Source organism: Podarcis bocagei, assembly GCF_964188305.1.
Source record: "Podarcis bocagei genome assembly, chromosome: 15".
Classification (NCBI taxonomy): Eukaryota; Metazoa; Chordata; class Lepidosauria; order Squamata; family Lacertidae; genus Podarcis; species Podarcis bocagei.
Window position 1 is genome coordinate 23,932,880 of NC_138141.1, and position 21,202 is coordinate 23,954,081.

The 21,202-nt window shown below is 46.4% G+C and overlaps 1 protein-coding gene and 1 long non-coding RNA gene across 3 annotated transcripts in view; one reads left to right on the forward strand and one right to left on the reverse strand.

The window, feature by feature from the left end:
• The window catches only part of LOC308574711, a 204,586-nt gene that overhangs the window by 168,770 nt on the left and 14,614 nt on the right, over window positions 1–21,202 (reverse strand). The gene's annotated exons all lie outside the window — the stretch shown is intronic.
• Window positions 3,899–21,202, forward strand: part of SORL1 (sortilin related receptor 1) — a 115,555-nt gene continuing 98,251 nt past the window's right edge. The window contains exon 1 of one of the 2 annotated variants that reach the window (XM_081172432.1): window positions 3,899–3,920. Coding sequence is in view for 1 of the 2 variants with exons in the window: in XM_081172431.1 (XP_081028557.1) it covers window positions 4,892–5,602 (711 nt within the window). In the remaining variant the exon portion in view is untranslated. Of the gene's footprint in view, window positions 3,921–4,876; window positions 5,603–21,202 lie in introns of those variants that run through there. The other variant, XM_081172431.1, reaches the window with a different exon arrangement.

The window sequence follows — 21,202 nt, forward strand, 5'->3', positions numbered from 1 at the left end:
GAGTTTTCAATCTCTCTCTCTCTCTTTTTATGAAGCAATGTGGCAAGGGACTTCTTTTCTTAAGTCTCTTTACCTAAGTGTTCGGAGTTCATGCTGTTCCTTGCTGATGGGTTCCAGATGTAAGATAAATTCTAATGTGTTTCCCTCTCTGCCTATAAGCTATAGGATGGAGAAGCATTTATTTCAAGCGCAGGAGTGGAGTGGAACGAGCATGTTTGGTTCACTTTGGGTTCACTTTGCTCCTTTGTGGGAAACCACTTCTCAGCGGAGTCAGTTGTTGCAGTGAACTAGGGCTGGTGCAACACAGCAGTTAAAGGCATCAGCTATGATCCAAAGCTGGACGGAATATAAATTTAATAAATGAATTAGGGTGTTGAACTAGGTCTAGGACCTGGGAGACTAGGGTTCAAATCCCCTCTGAGCTATGAAGCTCACTTCACAGCCTTGGGCTAGTCACTGTCTCTTGGCTTAACCTACTTCACAGGGTTGTTGTGAGGATAAAACAGAGACAGGGAAAATCATATTATGTCACCTTGCGCTCCTTGGAGGAAGAGTTAACGACAACGATCAAACCCAAAGAAGAAAAATGCAATAGACAAAAAATAGAAACAGAAAGCTCTATATAGAGCCAAATGAAAACCATACACTGTTGGGAGCAAACAAACAAACAACTTAAAGCAGGAACCTGGTTTATCTATCTATCTGTCTGTCAGTCTACAATATGCCAAAGTAATGTAGCATAATACTGGCCGACCTTGCAGGTTTGTTGAAAGGATTACTGAGATTTTGGACGGGAATTGCTTTGAGCACATGTAAAAAATGTGATATAAATATTTGTTTATAAATTTTCAGTTGAGAAAGCTGTTTATTTCATAGAATCATAGAGTTGGAATAGACCCACAAGGGCCATCGAGTCCAACCCCCTGCCAAGCAGGAAACACCATCAGAGCACTCCTGACATATGGTTGTCAAGCCTCTGCTCAAATTACATTGATTCTATAGTAAATCCTCTAAAATTTTATCTATGTCTTCTAACAAACTCATTTCATCATGCATGAGGTTTGTTTTATTCTCATGGCAGTCCTGGGGGTAGGTTGGGTGAGAGATTGGCTGTTTACCTTCCCGCCGGAGCGGTAGCTATTTATCTACTTGCACTTTGACGTGCTTTCAAACTGCTAGGTTGGCAAGAGCTGGGACCGAGCAACAGGAGCTCATCCCGTTGCGGGGATTTGAACCGCCGACCTTCTGATCGGCAAGCCCTAGGCTCTGTGGTTTAACCCACAGATAGTAATACTTGCCTAATCATCATCATCATTATCATCACCCATCCTGATCTGAAATCTGAAGTGTTAAACAGTTCAGGATTCCACCACACAATTCTGTGCTGTGCTAGAACAGTTTTTTTAAATCTTTGGGGATCTTCAATGAAGCTCTCCTCTGCCATGATCACAGAATATGATCAACCCTTCTATAAGGTCAATTAGCAAAAATCTTGCTGCAATCAGGGTTTCTTCCCCCACCCTGCCCCATTCCTATCCAGCACTGCCTTCCAACTGAAGCTTGTACCGTAGAAATCTCGTAAGGAGAAACAATTTCATACCCTCCTTAATATCACGACCCCTAATACTCTGGAGAAACATTTCTCACTGATTGAGTCAGAACAGCTGAAAGGTACATAATTGCAGTTCACTCAATCAGTTAAAAAGAAAGAAAAAGGATGCTAACTAGATTTGGAAGTATAAAGCAGATCACAGGGAATGGCCTCAGCAAGATAAACACCAGTCCAATAGTAGGGATGGTCTGGCTTTAAGATCAATGTGTCGATGTACAGATGTTTTATTATGACTTTCTGTACTGGATCAGATTATTTCTATACCGCCTTATATTTTAAAGGAAGAATCTCAAAGCGGCTTACAACACATCAAAACATCAAATGAAACTATCCAGAATGAAACATATTCAAGCTTCAAGGAGAATATTTCAGATCCTTCTCCAACGGGTCAAAGATTATAAGGTGTGTGTTTTTTGTTGTATATTTTGTTGCTGTAAACTGCCTTGTGAATAGTAATATAGAAAGGTGGTATACTAATTAAAAGTGAAATAAAATAACATCAATTCTCCTGCCCTTCCTCGACTCTCCCAAGTACATATGGTGGGGGGAAAGGAAGAGCAGAGGAGAGCCCCCCTTTTTATTTGCTAGCTCAGCAAAAGTGCTTTCTCTTTCATCATAACACCCTTGGCATCAAGATCAACCCTCTGAGCATTTTTGAGAGCAGTAGGAAGAGAGGTTGATGGGGACGAGAATATTTAGCATAGCTTTAATATTACATAATGGGCGCCTGCCACCTGCACAGGGAGAGTCAATCACATTCCTCTTTGCCTCTAACCCTAGGAGAAGCCGAGTGCTTCATTCTAGCCATTTATCATACAAAGCCCAGAGACGGAGGAAAAGACCTCAAAGGTCAGAAAATCCATCTTCCCGTTGTCAGGGGAGAATTGGCCATACATTATCATATATCATCCCGCATAAGGTCTGACCTGGCTCATGCAAACGTCAGGAGAAAGAGGCATGGCAGGATGTGTTTGACAAGAGTTTGGGCCACCCAAAGGATCCTGGGAATGTTTGCTGGATTTATTTACTTTTCCCATTTAAATCCCATCTTCCTTCCAAGGAGGCAACAGAGGGGGAACACACAGTTCTCCACCTCCCCATTTTATCCCAACAACCCTAGGTTAAGCAGAGATACTGTGATTGGTCCAAGGTCACCTTGTAAGCTTCGTATCTGAGCAGGGATTCAAACTAGTCCCCCAGGTCCTAGCCCAACACTCTAACCACTACACCACACTGCCTTCTCCCACTCTGGCTCAGGTCCTGTTCTTGTAGCATCAACCAAACCACCTATTAGGACAGGGGTCACCTATGTGGCACTTATGGGTGTAACGGTGACCTTGAGGTCTGCCTCTGGGGTACATAGAATCATAGAATTGTAGAGTTGCAAGGGACCCTGAGGACCATCTAGTCCAGTCACCCCCAAATTTGGCCTCCAAATGTTTCCAGACTACAATTCCCATCAACCACTGGTCCTGTTAGCTAGGGATGATGGGAGTTGTAGTCCAAAAACAGCTGGAGACCTAAGTTTGGGAAGCACTGCTTTAGGATTTAAGGCAGGCATAGGCAAACTCAGCCCTCCATCATCCCTAGCTAACAGGACCAGTGGTCAGGGATGATGGGAGTTGTAGTCCCAAAACATCTAGAGGGCCAAGTTTGGGGATGCCTCATCTAGTCCAACCCTCCACAGTGCAGGAATATTTAGCTGTCCCTTACAGGGATCGAACCAGCAACCTTGGTGTTATCCGTATCTCCCTGCCAGCCACTGCCCCTTTGGTCATGAGGTGAGGGTGGTTACCTTCTTCCTGAAAAATAACATAAGAGAATGGAAGTAGGAACTTGGAAGAATGATTCTCATTCCCACTTGCCTCTTTCACTTCCATGTGCTTTTCAGTGCTCTCCAGATCCCATGGGAAAGCAATGTGTGATTCGGTGGTGGAGGAGACATCAAGAAGTGTGTGTGTGTGTGTGCCCATGGCACTGGCTCAAAAATCCAAATGTGCCCAGCAGTCTAAATAAGTGGGCAGCCCTTGCATTAGAACATCAGATAAATCTTTACAGAGTGTCTTGTGTTGACAAACGAGATTAACAGTCCCCTGTTGCCTGCCTCTTGTATACGGGAAACCGCATTGGCTGAGCAGTTGTGACATCATGGAATGCTCCCCCAAGATTCTAAGCACATGGGGGGAAGGAACCAGCTATGGAATGTGGCAATTTAGGAGCCTGGCGAACGGTCCAAGGGAACTGGATGCTGCAGCACCAGTGAAAACTGAAAAGATGGAGCAAGGAAGATGGGAGAAGCGGTGATCAGGTATGTGTGAACCACCTCTAAAGGAAATGGAAACACTAAGCACACAGTAGCAGAACGTCATTTTATACCAGGGTGGCTGACCTATGGTTAGCTAGATGTGCCTGGACTCCAAATCCCATCAGCCCCAGCTTGCACGGCCAATGGTCAGGTATGATGGAAGCTATAGTCACAGGTTAGCCACCCCTGTGATCTATGTGTAGTCAGATCACCACCTTTCCCATGAGTGCTCCTCCTCACTACTTAAGAGGGCCAGTGTGGTTTAGTAGTTAGAGTGCCAGACTAGGACTTGGGAGAACAGGGATTGAATCCCCACTGGGCTGTGTAGTTGACCAGGTGTCCTTGGGCCAGTAGCTGCCTCTCTCTGCCTAAATTATCTCAAAGGGATGAAATGAATAGGTAGATCTGTGCACGCATTACTATGAGTTCCTTACTGAAAAGGTGGGATATAAATGCAGTAAGTAAATAGATACAGATATTGAATAAGTAAACATAACTCTACAGCAAAACAGATGCATCTTCCAACTCCAGCATATTTAGCATACTGAGCTTACCCGCTTTCGTTTTACAACATAAGAAAGTAAAGGAAGAAGAGCCGGCTGGATCAGGCCGCTGCCTTCATTTATACCCCTGCGTAGCTTCAGAAAAGCGCTTGTCACATGAGACCATGGGCTCTTCTGTAAAGCTCTAAAGGTGCTTTGAAACACACACGTGCAGGCACAAAAACACACACACCGCAGGGAACCCGGAGGAACCTTTCCAAGGCTTCACGTTCTTCTTTTTGCGCTTGCAAAGAAAACATTTCTGCGCGGGGCGCAACAAATAAAGGCGATGTTATTGACTTTTTTTTTAATTCGCGAAAGCCCTTTCGCTTTTAAGGTCCTGCTGCTGTACTTCTGGGAGGTCAAAGCCAGGAGCAGGCAAAGAAGATTACGGAGAAAAGCGTGCGTGCGTGTGTTTTGTGGGGGTGGGGGATGACACGTGACTTGCACCCGCACACCGTGGCCGGCTGGTGCAAGCCAGAGGCTGCGAATGCAAATACAAACAACAACAACAACATCCAAGCGGATAATTTCGCCACGCACGCGCTCGCTCGCTGCTTTGCCCCGCACCGCGCAAAAGGCAAGGAAGGGTTGCAATGCCCCGGGAAGCGGCGCGTGCAGCCCCGGGCCCTTGGCGCGCGCCGGAGCCGAGCTGCCTGCAGCTGGCCTGAATCTGCTCGCTGCTGTTGCTCCCTCGCCACCCCTCCTTCCCCGCCGCCACCGGGTTTCCCGGCTTTGCAATCCTATTGCACATTCTGTCCTGGCGGCGGCGCCCCACTTTGCAGCTCGCCAAGCCGGCGGAGCGCGGAGGCAGCGAACATGGCGACAGGGAGAAGCCGCGCCGGGGAGCCGCGCTCTCCGCTCCGGGAAACGGCCGCCCGGCTGGCAATGCCGCCGCCGCGTCTCGCTCTCCTCCTCCTCCTGCTCTCCGCTTGCAGCCTCCGGCCGGCCGAGTCCGCCGGCAGGACCTTGCGGCTGCACGCCGCTTTCACATCCCGAGCCCAGGACCGGGGCTTCGAGGTGCTGCGGGCGAGCAGTCCCGATGGCACAGTCAGGCAGCCGACGCCGGGCGAGATGCTGCGGAGCAAGCGGAGCGCCAACGCCGCCGCCCAGCAGCAGGAGTCCATGAAGGTGTACGGACAGGTGAGCGGGCACCTTTGGGGCCACCTTCTGGCACCCCTCCATCGCCTTGTCTCGCAAGGCTCCCCCCGATTTGGCAAGCCAGCCAGCCAGCCAGCATCGCGCGGAATTTGGAGCGGGGAGGGGGCGCGCGCTCTGCTTCCAGGTCCTTGCGTTTTCTTTGCAACATCCTCCACTCCACCCCCTCTTTGCAAAAGGAGCTTTTGTTATGCCCCCCCCTCCTCTTTGCGCGGCGCTGTCTGGTTGGAATGCACGCAGTTCTCAGTCCAATGTTCCTTCGTTCCCCGCCGCCTTTGAGCCACGCGCGGTTTTAAATTGGGTAGTGGGCGCCCTTCAGTTCGCCCTGCCTCTTCCTCTCCCCACCGTCATACTCCGCATCCCCCTCCTCAAATGGATCAGGGGCTCTGGGCTTCCTGGCTCTTAGGCGATCTCTCTCTTTGCTTTTTTTGTGGCGGGGGGAGGTTTGCGACTCAGGTGACTCGCGGGTCCAGTTGCAAGGGTGGTTGGTGGTGGTTGTATCACAGGCGTAACTGGTGGGAATCGAACTGTAAATATTTCTTCTTTGGAATCGTTCCGTGTGAGATGCAAACAATGCAGTGCGGGGAACGGAGCGCTGCAGCAGCTTCTCAGCCGCTGCTCGGGCAGGAGGCCAGTTTTGGGCAACCTTGGACCACACTGTCATTTTTATTATTTATTTGTTTTGCTCATCTTGCAGCCTTCTCCCTCCCAAAAGTTCAAAAGCGTCAGACTGGGATTCGGGTTGCCACTGTTGCTTTTTGCTCTGGAAAAAATGGCAAGGAATTGGTGCAACTCAGGTTAGCTTTGCAAATTAGTTAACTAGTCCAACATTGTGACACAGCCCTTTTTGTTTGTTTATGGTCGATGGAAGGAATGAAAGAAAGATATCCAACTTTTGCAAGACCTCCTTTCATGGTCACCTGATGGCAGTTCTGCATCGCCATAGGCGAGTAGCTGTGTACAGTGCCTCTCACCTTTTTGTCACAGGTTACTCTTTCTGAGATCCATCCAAACCAGAGGTTTAATTCTCATCTTAAGTTCTGGTGCAGCTTAATTGGCATGTCCCCCCTGGGAACAAGAGAAACGCACCTGTGATTTAACTTAAGACAGTTGTCTCAGGAGTGGGTCTGACACACCTTGCTGTTGCTTATGCATGTGAGCAGGAGAAAAAAGCCCTGGGGTAGCAATTTCTGGATTTTGATTGTGCAAACATCTTATTGTTTTGCCTGTTTGCAAACCTGGGATGGCAGCCGGCATCTCATACTGAGAGCTTTCAGAGAAAACAAGTCTTTTTTTGCTTTTGATTTTCCCTTTCTCCTCTTCCCTCCAAATCCCTTTTCCTTTTGTGTTGTGTTTTTGGTTGTAAGCCCTGAGGGTGGGGACCGTTTTTTATCACTGACATTGGTAAGCTGTTCTGGGAACCTCCCTTCCCCAGCCGAAGAACAGGATAAAAGAGTTTAAATAAAAAAACAAACAAACCAGACCCTCTTTGAATGATTTACCACAGGGGAAGGTGTGTAAGAGGATAATACCACATTCCTCTGAACATGAAATCTCTCAAATGCATCAAGTTGCATACCTCATAATAAACAGGTGCAGGTTGTGTGTTTGATCACTTTAGGCCGGAGAGTAGTGATAGGTTTCTGGGTACCAAATACAGTGGTATCTCAGGTTACAGACACTTCAGGTTACAGACGCTTCGGGTTACAGACTCCGCTAACCCAGAAATAGTACCTCGGGTTAAGAACTTTGCTTCAGGATGAGAACAGAAATCGTGTGACGGCGGCGCAGCGGGAGGCCCCATTAGCTAAAGTGGTGCTTCAGGTTAAGAACAGTTTCAGGTTAAGAACGGACCTCCGGAACGAATTTAAGTTCTTAACCCGAGGTACCACTGTAGTCTCCAACTATTGTTGGACTACATCTCCCATCAACTAGCAGGACCAGTTGTCTGGGATGATGTGAATTGTAGTCCAAAAACAGCTGGAGACCCAGGTTTGGGAAACACTGATAGAGATTTTTCATCTGGCCTCCACCGTAACCCAAGGTACAACCCCCCTCCCCCGCTCCAAAACATGCAAAAAGAACATAGGAAGCCGCCTTATTTCATGTCTGACTGTGGATCCACCTAGCTCAGCACTGACAGGCAGCAGCTGTTCAGGGTTCGCAGCTTGAGAACATAACTGGAGATGGCGTGGATTGAACCGGGAACCTTTTGCATGCAAGGCAGGTGTTCTAGCACTGAGCTAGGGCCCTTTCCACATGGGAAGCCGCCTAACACCATGTCAGACGGTTAGTCCATCTAGCCCATTATTGCCTACACTGATTGGCAGCAGCTCTCTGGGACTTCAGACAGGCCTTCCTCCCAGTCCTGATCCTGGGACCTTCGGCAAGCAGAACAGATGATCTGCCTCTGACCCATCCCCTAAAAACACATGGTTCTATGCCTTGGATACCTCCACCCAAGCTGAGATGCAGCCAAGGGACTCCTTAACCTCCTCTTCTGCATCGTTAACACAGCATGGGATTCCTGCCTTGCAGGGGGGTGGACTAGATCAGTGTTTTTCAACCACTGTTCTGCGGCACACTAGTGTGCCGCGAGATGTTGCCTGGTGTGCCGTGGGAAAAATTGAAAAATTCGAAAGATTTTTTTTTTTTTAAAAAAAGTCAAATTTTCGCCCACTAGGCGGGTGCTGGACTGTGTCCACCCTATTTTCCATCCATCCTGGGTGGGGATCAGATTGGATGGGATCGGATGAGCAGCGGGGCTCTGACATCTCCCTCTCCGCACACAGTGGTGGTGTGCCTCGTGATTTTTTTCATGAAACAAGTGTGCCTTTGCCCCAAAAAGGTTGAAAAACACTGGACTAGATGACCCTCGGGACCCTTCCAACTATACAATTCTATGATATTCTCTCTCTCTCTCTGTCTGTCTGTCTGTCTGTCTCACGAACAAGACACAGGGAAATGGTACTGAGCAGCTGAGTTCCGAAGGCCTGTCTTGCTGTTCTGGGGAATGAGCTTAAAAAGCCTATATTTTCATTATGACATTTGGATCTCCCTTTCCTCCAATGTGGTGTGCAGACTTCTTCACCCCCTGCCTCCATTTTACTCACACAACAACCCTGCATGGTAGGTCAGGCTGAAAGACAGTGAGCAGCAGCTTCCAAGGTCACCCAGCGAGTTTCGCAGCTGAGTGGGATTTTGGTCCCTGATCTCTCAAGTCTGTGCCTGATTCACTATACCTCAATTGTGGATCCTATTCTGTATGAACTGTTAAAAACAGCCAGGGCAGAGCATGGGTGGGGAGCTTCCGGTCCCTGGGCCCCAATATGGCCCTCCCAACCTCTCCATCTGGCCCCCTGGACTCTCCACATCTGTCCACAGCCACAGCCATCTGTCGCCTTGCTTTGTGCCTTCCTTGAGGCTTCTTGCCTGGCTGGACTTTGCCCTTGAATTCTGATCATGCCTCTTGCTTGCCTGCTGGAAGGACAGAGGGGAATGTGTGTGTGTGCAGAAACTACCCCACTGTAAAAGGTAAAATTTACAATTTTTTGCTTTGTCCACTTTTGGTTCCGGCCCCACCCACCACCACTGGGATGTGGCCACTGGAAGATTGTTGAGAAGGGAAGGTGGCCTTCCGTCAGAAAAAAATTGTTCTCTCCGGCCCTGTATTGGAGGAACGTGTAGTCCCCCCTTCCCCAGTGAATTAGAGGACTTGTGTTTTGTTTTGGGAGGAAGGGTGCTGGACTTGTACGAAGTGTTAGAAAGGAGAAGAGTTAGAACATCCTTGTGGAAAGACTGTTCTTATCCGTGCTGAAATCAAAGAGTTACTTGCATTTCTAACAGGCTGCCGGATCCGTTTTCAGAAATGGCAACCACTATTTTTAGGCGATACAGAAAAGGAGCATTCAGAGCACAGTTATGCTTCCTTAAAGGCGTTCCCAGACTTTATCCAAATTGTGCTTATTTGGTTCTTCCCATTAAAAAAAAATTGGCCTTTTGTTGATGGCGTGCGTCCACATGTTGGACTGGTTTGCATTTATATTCCTTCTTTCCACCTAGTTTCACAGATCTTTTATATATATATATATAAAAAAACAGAAACTGGAAGCAGAAGTGACCCCCACTGTGAACTATAGAGTAGACCGTAAAGAGGTTTATTGATCCAACACATTTCAACTCCTGCTGGACTTCCTTCAGAGAAATTCTGAAAACTGATTCAAAATATATAGGCGCTACCTCTCTTCTATTTCTTATGCTACCTTATTTCATTTGCCTACGGCAATCGAATGGTTTTCAATTTTTGCTTCTGCTTTCACTTCCTTTTGGGGGTTCCTGTTTTTGTTGCATACTTTATTTTTAAAATAGTCCTGTAAAGAATAGTGAAATGTAGCCAGACTGAAAGGACAGCAACAACTCACTTCCAATAGCAGAGGGGATAGCGGTTCAGAAGGTATTCAGGCCAAAGATGCTCTGCAACAGAGAAGTTTTCACTTGTCATTTTAAATGCCGCTCAGTGAAATCTCCTGGGGCAGGGAGTTCCACAGGGGCACTTCAGTGGAAAAGGCCCTCTCCCATATTCCCATCTACTGTGACACAGATGATGGTGGAATATAGAACAGACCCCAGCCTGATTTTAAACTATTACGTGTATGGTTTTCTGATTTTAAAACATTATATGGTTTTTTTAAAAATTGTGTGGTTTTATAGATGATTATTCTAAAGCTCTCTGATTTTTCTTCTTCTGTGTAAACCAAGGTTTGCAAGCCAACAGCAACAAACTATGGATTTAAGCTGTGCTTTGTTGCCAATAAACAAACCACAGTTAAGCCTTCCCATGGGCTCTTGAATTGTAAGCCATCACAGTATACTGAACCGTGGTTTATTAAACAATGGCTTAGCATTATGTGTGAACCTTTCCCAGTGGCTTAACTGTGGTTTGTTTATTGGCAACAAAGCGTAGCTTAAATCCATAGTTTGTTGCTGTTGGCTTGCAAACCTTGGCTTGCCTTAACTATGGCTTGGCATTCTGTGTGAATCTAGCCTACTTCCTTAACCATGGTGTATTTGACCACCCACCCCAGACCCTCATCAGGCTACAAAGACAAGGTCAGTTAGGGGTGACAGTCAGTGGGGGAGCAGGCATGAGCCCCCTCCATCAATTGTCCAAGACTGGCACTCTTGGAGCATTCTTTCCCCCTGCAAGATCAGCATTGTCCAAGAGCCTTGGGGATCCAGCTTGCTAGAGGCTTCACAACCCCACCTACCATTTTTGCAGTCCCAGGTAGGCAGCAAAATCAAGAAGTAGGGTGGCTGGATAACTGGGAACATGGGAAGAAGCTGCCTTAGTCCATCTAGCACACCATGAATTTGCCTCCATCTCCTCCAGATGTACGGGACGCGGGTGGCGCTGTGGGTTAAACCACAGAGCCTAGGACTTGCCGATCAGAAGATCGGCGGTTCGAATCCCCATGATGGGGTGAGCTCCTGTTGCTCAGTCCCTGCTCCTGCCAACCTAGCAGTTCGAAAGCATGTCAAAGTGCAAGTAGATAAATAGGTACCACTCTGGCGGGAAGGTAAACAGCGTTTCCGTGCACTGCTCTGGTTCACCAGAAGCGGCTTAGTCACACTGGCCACATGTCCCGGAAGCTGTACGCCGGCTCCCTCGGCCAATAAAGCGAGATGAGCGCTGCAACCCCAGAGTCGGTCATGACTGGACCTAATGGGCAGGGGTCCCTTTACCTTTTACCTCCAGGTAGCACGGCTGATGCGTAGGGATGATGGGAGTTGTAGTTCAGAAACGTTGGGAGAGCCAAAGATTCCTTGTGCCTGGTCTGCACTGCCAGGCCATGACTCTCCAAGGTTTCAGAGGGCACATTCCCAGTCCTAGCTGGAGATGCTGGGGATTGAATCTGGGACCTTCTGCAGGCACAGCAGATGCTTTTCCACTGAGCTGTGGCCCCTCCCAAAATAGATCCACTGGATCCACTGAGGTAGATCCACCTACTTCAGTACTGCCTTCACTGGCTGGCAGCACTTGTCCAGGATTTTGGACATGGTTCTCCTATAGAGACAATGAGGATCGAACCAGGAAGCAAGTGTTCCACTGCTGAGCCACAACCCTTCCCATAGCCTCCTGTATTTAGAACGGTGGATCGCCAGACCCCTGCCTGTGCCCTCTTTATTTCTTTGTTCTCCGCTCAGATCTACACACCCCGTTCTGCTAGCAGAAATTGAAAGCTTATCTGTCCGAGGATTTACTTTCAGGCAGATAACTTCCCACAGTTATTACGTGTCACATGGCTTTTATTTACCTCCCACCCCACAAATAAAAGCAGACACAATGGCAGCCTTTTAAAACCCAAAGAAAAACAAAAGCTCATTACAGTCCCCTGCATTACAATTTCTCCTTATATCGACATTGATGGGTATTTTTTTTTTTTAAAAAAACCCAGTTATTCCCAGAAGTGTTCTGGTTATCTAAATTTCATGGCCAGGCTGAATATGTCATTGTAACCTTGTGTCAACAATGTGTTGTGTTGCATCAGCTGTCTGGATATCCAAGTGTTTTTCTCCATGCCCCTGGGGCTGTTTGGATGAAGGGAGTTTGCATGGAAATGCTAATAGCTTTCCAAGATCAAACAGGATTCTTGCTTATTCTCCCTCATCACGTTTATGTTTTAGGGCCCACCTGCACTATTCATTTAAAGCAGCATCATAGCACTTTAAACTGTCATGGTTTTCTCAAAAGGACCTTGAGAACTGTTGTTTGTTATGGGTGCCGAGCGGATGTTTGTTTAGTCGTTTAGTCGTGTCCGACTCTTCGTGACCCCATGGACCAGAGCACGCCAGGTACTCCTGTCTTCCACTGCCTCCTGCAGTTTGTTTGCTATGCCTGTCATGGGGTCGTCTGCTTTGGAGCAGGGGCCTGGTAGGAATTTTACCATTTGGCTGATTGGCTGGTGCCATTTGGGTTTTGCCTACTGCGTAGCAAATTGTCACAACTTGTAAAGTTGTGGTTAAAGGTAAAGGGACCCCTGACCATTAGGTCCAGTCGTGACCGACTCTGGGGTTGTGGCGCTCATCTCGCTTTATTGCCCGATGGAGCCGGCGTACAGCTTCCGGGTCATGTGGCCAGCATGACTAAGCCGCTTCTGGCGAACCAGAGCAGGACACGGAAACGCCGTTTACCTTCCCGCCGGAGCGGTACCTATTTATCTACTTGCACTTTGACGTGCTTTCGAACTGCTAGGTTGGCAGGAGCAGGGACCGAGCAATGGGAGCTCACCCCATCACAGGGATTCAAACCGCCAACCTTCTGATCAGCAAGTCCTAGGCTCTGTGGTTTAACCCACAGCGCCACCCACGTTCCTAAGGTTGTGGTTAGGCATTGGTTAATTTTTTGGTTGGTGGAGGGGATGTGGTTGGCTGTGCCTGCCCCTCCAATGCTGCTGCTGCAAGGGTATTCCATTAAAGGAATCCAGGGGCTCACCATGCTTTTGTCCGTATCCCTGACAAAGGGCTAGGGCCACGCAAGAGCCCCAGGGAGCATTTGGGGAGAGGTGTGAGCCTGGCACCCAGCTTTATTCTCTCCCCAAAATTGCTTACCCTTACTGACTTCTGCACGGGTGTGGTTGCCAGTTCTGTTCCTACCTCCAAGTGGGAACAGATAGTCGCTAACCAATGCCTAAGTAACCACTCACTTACTGTAATTCAATAAAGTTGTGGCCAAAATTATGCCAAAAACCAAAACAAAAATGATGTGTGAACCTGTTTTTATCCAGGCGTGTCTTGGGGGTCCTTGGCACGAATCTGTCTATGAATTTGTCTGAGCCACCTTTAAAGCCATCCAAATTCATGGCCGTCACTGTGGGAGTGAGTTCCATAGCTTAACTTCCTGTCTTGGTCTTGCTATTTTTAGTAGCAGTATTGTGTCTCAGTGCAGTGTCCAACATATAATAAAAACAGCTAACAAATAACACAGAAAAGACAACAGATAAAATTTTAAAAGCTCTGCTCCCAAGTCACTGTGGTGTGTTGCCTCCTGAGATCTTTGGAACTTGAGAGAGACATTCTTCTGCAGACTGCAGTGACCCCACAATCGAGATGTAGGGAGCTTTCGGCAGACGATTTGGATTCCACCTTTAAATTATCTGGACTGAGCACATGGCCCAGGAATCGTCTAGGCCTGGGGTTTTAGAGGGAGATGGCGGGCAAGCTGTAGTTTATTGAGAGTGCCGGCAATTGAAGCTCTGTTAAGGGTAAACTACAGTTCCCAAAATTCTTGGGGGTGTGTGCAAATGTGCATTAAATGTGGTTCAAATGTACGGCGTGGATGTGAATTTGTTTGTTTAAACCTATATTTTGTGCTTCAGTTATTGTGAGCTGCTCTAGCCTTTGCAGAGTAAGCCTTGCATTCAGCTGAATTCTTGAAGCAGACAGGTTGAAATTAATGAACCTAACTTAGTCGTGTCCATTAATCAAGGGGTCTACTTTGAGAATGACTGGCATTGGATACAACAATCCTGTGTGATTAGATTATTTGTGGTTTTAGACTGAATGAGGAAAGAAAATAGCTTGGGCCTGTTTAGCTTTTTTAAAAATAACAACAGCAATAACATTTAAAGTGGTTTGTGAAGCCAGCTTCGTTAGCATAGTGAAAATGGATTTCTGTGTTTGCCATGAACCATAGTTAATTTTAACCCAATTTGCTGGCTTGTCAGCCATGGGCCTTTTCCAAGAACAATCAGACCTTAACCTCCTAGTATTCAATTTTCTTCCTAGCAGGATCTGTTTGGCATCTCATAAAAACGGCTTGATTAAGGGGGAAAGCTCTATAAACATTAACTTTTGCTTAGTTTAGTTAATGCCCCCCCCCCTTTACAGCTGTTAAAAAATTAGTTATTACACAGAATTAGTTCCTTATAACCCTATTTCACCATCTCATTACTGCTCCAGCCCTGCAGGAGTGAATTATTATTTTAATTATGCAGATCAGGAAACTGAGGCTTGAGAGGTGAATTCTTGGCTCACGGCCACCCAGTAAGTTGGCAGCGGTTGGGACGGGCAGCTGGATTCTACAAAAAGCAGGCAGAAGTTCAGTTCCCTTCCCATCTTTATCTCTGCGCATCTGACTCCCAAAATAGCTAAACATTTCATCTCCATCTGTTGTTCTCAAGGCAGTTTGCAAGTTGAAAGTGTCTCTGTTGTCCCACCAGGAAGCTGGTGATGGAATAGAGATATCTTGACCAAAATGGCAGGATAAGGAAGAAATCCTTTTTTCTCTGAAAGTCCCAGACTTTTATTCTCCCTACCTGCCTCATTACAGTTGTACCTTGGATCCTGAACACCTTGCAAGTCGGATGTTTTGGCTCCCGAACGCTGCAAACCCGGAAGTGATTGTTCCGGTTTGCGAACGTTCTTTGGAACCTGAACACTTCTGCGGCTTCTGATTGGCTGCAGGAGCTTCCTGCAGCCAATCAGAAGCCGCGTTTCCATTTCTGAATGTTTTGGAAGTTGAACAGACTTCGGGAACAGATTCCGTCCAACTTCTGAGGTACGACTGTACTTCCAAAGGATGATCCTGCATCGTAGTAGAGTAGTGGCAAATTCAGAAGTGCAGTCCATCCATGATAGTCACAGCCGAACACCCTTCTGTGATTATACAACAGGATATTTCTATGATTATTTGATTCCAACATTCTAAGGCTATACAATAATAATAATTAGGGATGCATTGCAACAATCAATGCAGATTTCTTTGTGTCGTCTTTCGGCTAGATCTGTTTTCTGTGCATGTAGATGGGCAATTGGATTTAGAGTGTTTCAGTCACTTCTTTTGGAGTGACTTAAGTTGTGTTTTCCTTGAACTTCTGTTGTACACAATAGGACTTGAACACTATTCTCTTGAAAATGAAGCACCTTGTTTGCAAATGCTTAGCTTTGGAGCACAGAGCTCCTCATTGTTCTTCCCGCGCACCTTCTCCAGAGTAACCCCAGGAGCCAATCCTCGGTGGTTGACTCACCTCCTTTCATGCTGAAAGTACACTGGAGACTGGGACCCTGCAGCTGAAATAGTAATGGGTTTTGGCCCCTGTGACCCCCAGCCCCATACACCTCTATCCTGCATCCAGCATTATTGCACCATCTGAGTGGGAAAAGGGATTGTTTTATCTTTTTATGAAAACATCCAAATGGGACCGCTTTCTTGTGTGAAAAACATGGGAGAAAGATCTGGGTTATGTAATTAAAGACAGAATTGAGACAATTGTGGTCAAGCAACCATGTGAAGACAGTTTTTGCTAAAATTAAAGAGATTGCAGTAAAAATCATACACCAGTTATAGGATATCTGTTAGGGTTGCCATATTTCAAAAAGTGAAAATTCGGATGGAAAAGTTTTGGGAAGGCAAAGTTGTTGAGCTTTTTTTTGTTTAGTATGACAAGCCTAATACCTGTGCAATTGGCTCATTTGACCTCCATGATTAGCCCTGGGTTCAGGAGGGTATACAGCTCTGAAAGCACTTGTCTGATGTGCATAAGGAACTGATTAACATTACAAGTGATAATATTGAATTTACTCCAGAATTATTTTTTATTTCTTTGTTTAAGGGTCATAAGGATATCAAGTCTAAGGACTGGATTTCACATTTGTTAACTGCGGCTAGACAAACCGTCCCTCAACAGCAGAAATTTTTGGATTCCCTAAGCCTAAACTTACTTGCGTGGTATAAAAGGATTTGGAGTTTAGCAATAGCAGAGCAAATTACACGTAAAACCCGGTTTGTGCAGGGAAAAGAGAACCCACAATAATTTTACCCCACCTGGCAGAGCTTTATTACATATGCACCAGGCCAACACACAACAATGCCAGTCATGGATATTTGGGAACTTTCATGTATGTGACATGATCCCTAGAACTTGTTAATCTTTGAGGAGGTTGTGATGGATCCTGTATAGTGCACTGGACTTATTGCTATAAGCGTTTTCTGTTTCGTATTGTGTTTAGTTTAGTTTCGGCTAAATAAATTCAATTTTTAAAAACCCCATGGATGACAGAGAATTAAATACTTACTTAGTTCTGCTACCTGAAACACTGGAATTTTCAGATGAGATCTGTGCTGTTTTACCTGCCAATATGCCTTCCTAATCCAATCCACTAAGTCCCATGCAGTGTAAAAACTGAGATACGAAAGCTAGGAGCTAAATGCCACCTTGAACCTAGGTTATGGGTGCAACAATGGAATGTCTAGGCACGCTTTTTTATAACAAGAAAACAAAGCCGAAAATGAATGAGCTGCAGCTAAAGTATTGTGTTCATTTTTCACATGGTCTAGTCCTTTCCCTGCCCGCCTACCCCTAATATTCTTAAGAGGGTCTCGGTCAGGTTTATCTCCATCTGATTGTGTCCTAGGTCTAGGTTTCAGCCCATCTGTTTATGTCTAGAGGGGTAGCTGTGCTAGTCCGTTCTAGCAAAAACAACAAAGAGTCTTATGGCAACTCAAAAGACTAAGAAATCTATTCTTTATTATGTATTTAGAACTCAGTGACCCAGTGCAGAGTCAGACATAGTGTTCTTGATCTGCAGATTGTGACCGAGAGACTAGGAACAGGTTGCTCACCTGTATTTTTCATCCTTTCCGTCTCTCATGTGGATGGAATCTTATTGTTTATGCATAACTGTTTAGCATTGCGCTTGCATTGGGCCAAACAAACTGTGGTTAAGGCTAAGGCTTTGGGAACTGTGATTTGAAAGCAGATTTTGATATTTATTTGTAATCTTTTGTACCTCGCCTCTTAAGGTTAAAGATCTCCAGGGCGGATTACCAAAGGCATGATGCAAATAAGAGTAATTTGAAACAATTCAAGCTATTTCAAAAGAAGTTTAGTAGTGAATCAGCGGGGGCAGGCTGGGGTAGCTCATTTTAGCATGGATGAAAAACTTCATCTTCCATGTCTGCAGCACTTTGCAAAGAATGAGCAGTCATAACATATGTTTGCATGTTACTTTCTCTAATGTATAGCCCCTTTTTTGCAGACTTTCCCCCTAACATACGCGTTTGTTTACACATTGGTTGGTAGAAGAACAAAAATGCGAATTTTGAGGATAGTGAAAGTGTTTCGGCTTGTGTATGGGACTGAGAAGTGTGAATTTGCTAGTTTCTCATTAAATGCAAAACAACCACTACAACCCCAAACACTTTAATTTCTCTGCCATCCTTAGTGACCCCTAACCTAGAACCAGATGCTAGGTACACCACAGGGAAAGAGAAAGGAAATGGAGACTGGGGAAAACTTAGGTCCTGGCTATCTGCAGAGCTGTATTCTCCCCTACAAACCTGCCCAGGCTCTGAGATCTTTAGGGGAGGCCCTTTCCTTAGTCCTGCTACCTTTCAGGCACTCTTGGTGGAGATGTGGGAGAGGGCCTTTTTGGTGGTTGCACCCAGACTTTGGAAGTCCCTCCCTAGAGAAGCTAGAGGCTCCCTCCTTGTTGTGCTTCCGCCAGCAGGTGAAGGCTGCTGCATTCCTTTTTAAGGGAAAGGGCTTCAGTGGTGACGTTTTTGTTCTTTTAGAGTTTAATTGCAACAATCTTTTATAGGTTTCTAGCTTTTTGTGTTTTATTATCGGTGACGTTTTAATTAGTGTACGCTGCCTTGAGTCTCAGTCTGGGGAAAAGACTGGGTATTAATCATAATACAAATCAGGGCAAGAATATGCAGTTATTTTCAGTTGTATGGACTTAGGATTCGTTACAGTGCGGCAGGGGTGGGGAGTTGCTGGCCCCTCAGAAGTTGTAGGGTTATAATTCCTACTGTTCCTGAGAATTGGCCATGGTGGCTGGGACTGTTTAGCATTGCGCTTGCATTGGGCCGAACAAACTGTGGTTAAGGCTAAGGCTTCGGGAACTGTGGTTTGAAAGCAGATTTTGATATTTATTTGTAATCTTTTGTACCTCGCCTCTTAAGGTTTATGATCTCCAGGGCGAAGTCCCTTCTCCTCCATGGGGTTAGAGAGTTGTGCCAGCACTGAAAAGGCATTAAAGGGGTTCTAGGTAACCCTGAAAGACCCTCTCCACCTGTGGGGAAAGGCTGCAATCTTACAGCAATCTTAGTTAGCCTTAAGTGTATGTTGCTACAGATGTAACACGATTTGCTAATGCAAATCACTTGTCGAGGGGGTGAAGGAATTGTTCTCAATAGGAGAATGAAGAAGAGCCAGTCCATTCTAGGTCCCACAGTCCGTCCTGCAATGCTTGTACCATACCGATGAGGGTGAAGCGACTGGCACATCTCCTGTCTCTTGCCGGAGGTTGGCAGAACAATGAGAATGGCCTTTTTGTGTCTGCTGACGTATGGTTATCCTCCCTGTCCCCAATCTCCTCCTAATGCACATGAAGGCCTTGCTGGAGAGAGGAGAGGGGGTGTAACGTAGCTCTTGAAATAGTTGCTTTCACGCTGGAACCTGGCAGGTGAAGTTTCACTAAGGTTGGTTTATGGAACGGCATTCAGGCGATGCTTCTGTTCTGCCTCCCCGCCCCCTTCTCCTTAGAACAAAAAGAGGAAAGCTGCAGCTCAGCCGTTCAGATCCAGGGTGGATTTGTTATGCAACGGCGTATTTCCCCCCCAGCATTTAGACTTCGGGCAGCATGTGGATTAAATTCTATTCTGCCAGTCTGGTGGAACTGGCTATGGACGGTAATTCCAAAACAAGCTGGTGGCTTGTGCAGATGGGCTGACAGCCCTGTGATGTTAGAAGCCCGGAAAACTGCCTTAACCCAAGGCTACATTCACACAGCAGTTTATTCCATTCCGTTTCCCTAACTGCTATATTTGAGCTTTCTCACAACGTAAAATCTGCATGCAGAAAACTAACTGTACATAGCACACCTTCAGTGCTCATTTCTGTGTTATTAGGTTCCAGAAAAAGAAAAATCAGTTTGCAGCCCCCTTAACCCAGAAAATGTCAGTTATTAAAGTGATGAAATTTGGTGGGGGGTATTCTGCCATATAGATGTTCCCTGCTGTTTTCATGGGGGAACAGAAGCAGGCATGGGCAGAAATGGGGGTGGGGTGGGGGAGTAGCAGCGATGTTGTCCAGTGGCTTCCATTGTTGTAGCACACCATGTCCACTGATGTGAATGAAATTCATTGTGAAATGCTTATTTCTTGGACAAAAGGCCACAGTTCCATATTGCAACAGGTACCGCAGTGTGAAAGGAACACTAGAAAATGGAACAGAAGCACTAGCATGAAAATCAGGAAAAGTGACACAATTATCCCTATGTCTGAATGGACCCCAAGGCAGACCATTAGGTCCATCAAGGGCAGTATTCCAGGGTTTCCCAAACTTGGGCCTACAGCAGTTTTTGGACTACAGTTCCCATCACCCCTGACCACTGGTCCTGCTAGAATGATGGGAGTTGTAGTTCAAAAGCAGCTAGAGGGCCAAGTTTGGGAAACCCTGGTCTACACTGACAGGCAGCGGCTGTCCAGGATTTCTTGCAGAAGTCTATTTCAGACTTACCTAGAGATGTGAGGGATTTGCATGTGAGGAGTGTTCTTTACCGTTGAACTGTAGCCTTTCCTTTCAGTAATGTTACTGCCTTAATCTATATGGCATTTATTTATTTCAGACAGACACACACACACAAACACGCCACTTAATTATTTGCATTTCTAAGCAGTGTACAGAGAAACAATCCACAGAGATGGAACGATAAAAGAGTGTCGCAACATGGGTGAAAGGACTTCACCGCTTGCAGCTGCTTCCCCAGGTAGCAAAACTCCCTGCCAGTAAGAAATAAACCAACCCTAGGCCATTTTTTGATGCGCAAACATTCACAGATCCTTCCCGTTGCCCTGTGAAGCAGCACATTTCATTCTGGAGCCTCGTGCTCTGTCCACCTCATTTCGTTCTGCCAGGCCTGATTCATTACAGGGAAAATAGCTATTTACAAGTCAGCCTTTCAGAGTTTTATGACTCAAATAAACCCGGCCTCCTCAACATGATGGGGATTAAGACATAAATTTGGGCATTGTGGTCTTGCAGGGTTGGTGGGAGAGAAGCCAGGAAGCCCAGATTTTATTGACTCATCACAAAAAAGAAAAAAAAAGAAAGAAATCCAGTGAAGGCGTTTATTGGGTTTGGGATTGTGAAGGTGGCTTTCGAGTTCAAAAAGGCTGGTGTCTTGTGGCTTCTGCTGCTTGTCGTTCTCTCCTGCTTCTAGTTTCCTTATTCAGTCCTATTGCATGATTTGGCGGCGCCAGATTCACATTGTGGTTTTGCGAAAGGCACACGCGTCAGTTCCCTCCTCAAAACCTAAAGGAGGTCTGAAACCTTCTTGTGTCCACATCTTCAAATCTGTTCTGACCCTTTTGGCTGAAGCTGCTTCTTTGTGAAAACACAATTTGCCTCATTGCATCCCATACACTGGGGCTGGGGCTGGGGGGCACCTCAGGCCTAAGGGCCAAACATGGCTCCCCAGTCTTCTCTATCCGACACCTAGGACTCTTCTCAGGCCGTACCCCTCAGTAAGCTGCACTCTTCACTGACTCTGTCTGCACCTTCCTCGAGTGCTTTGGCTTGG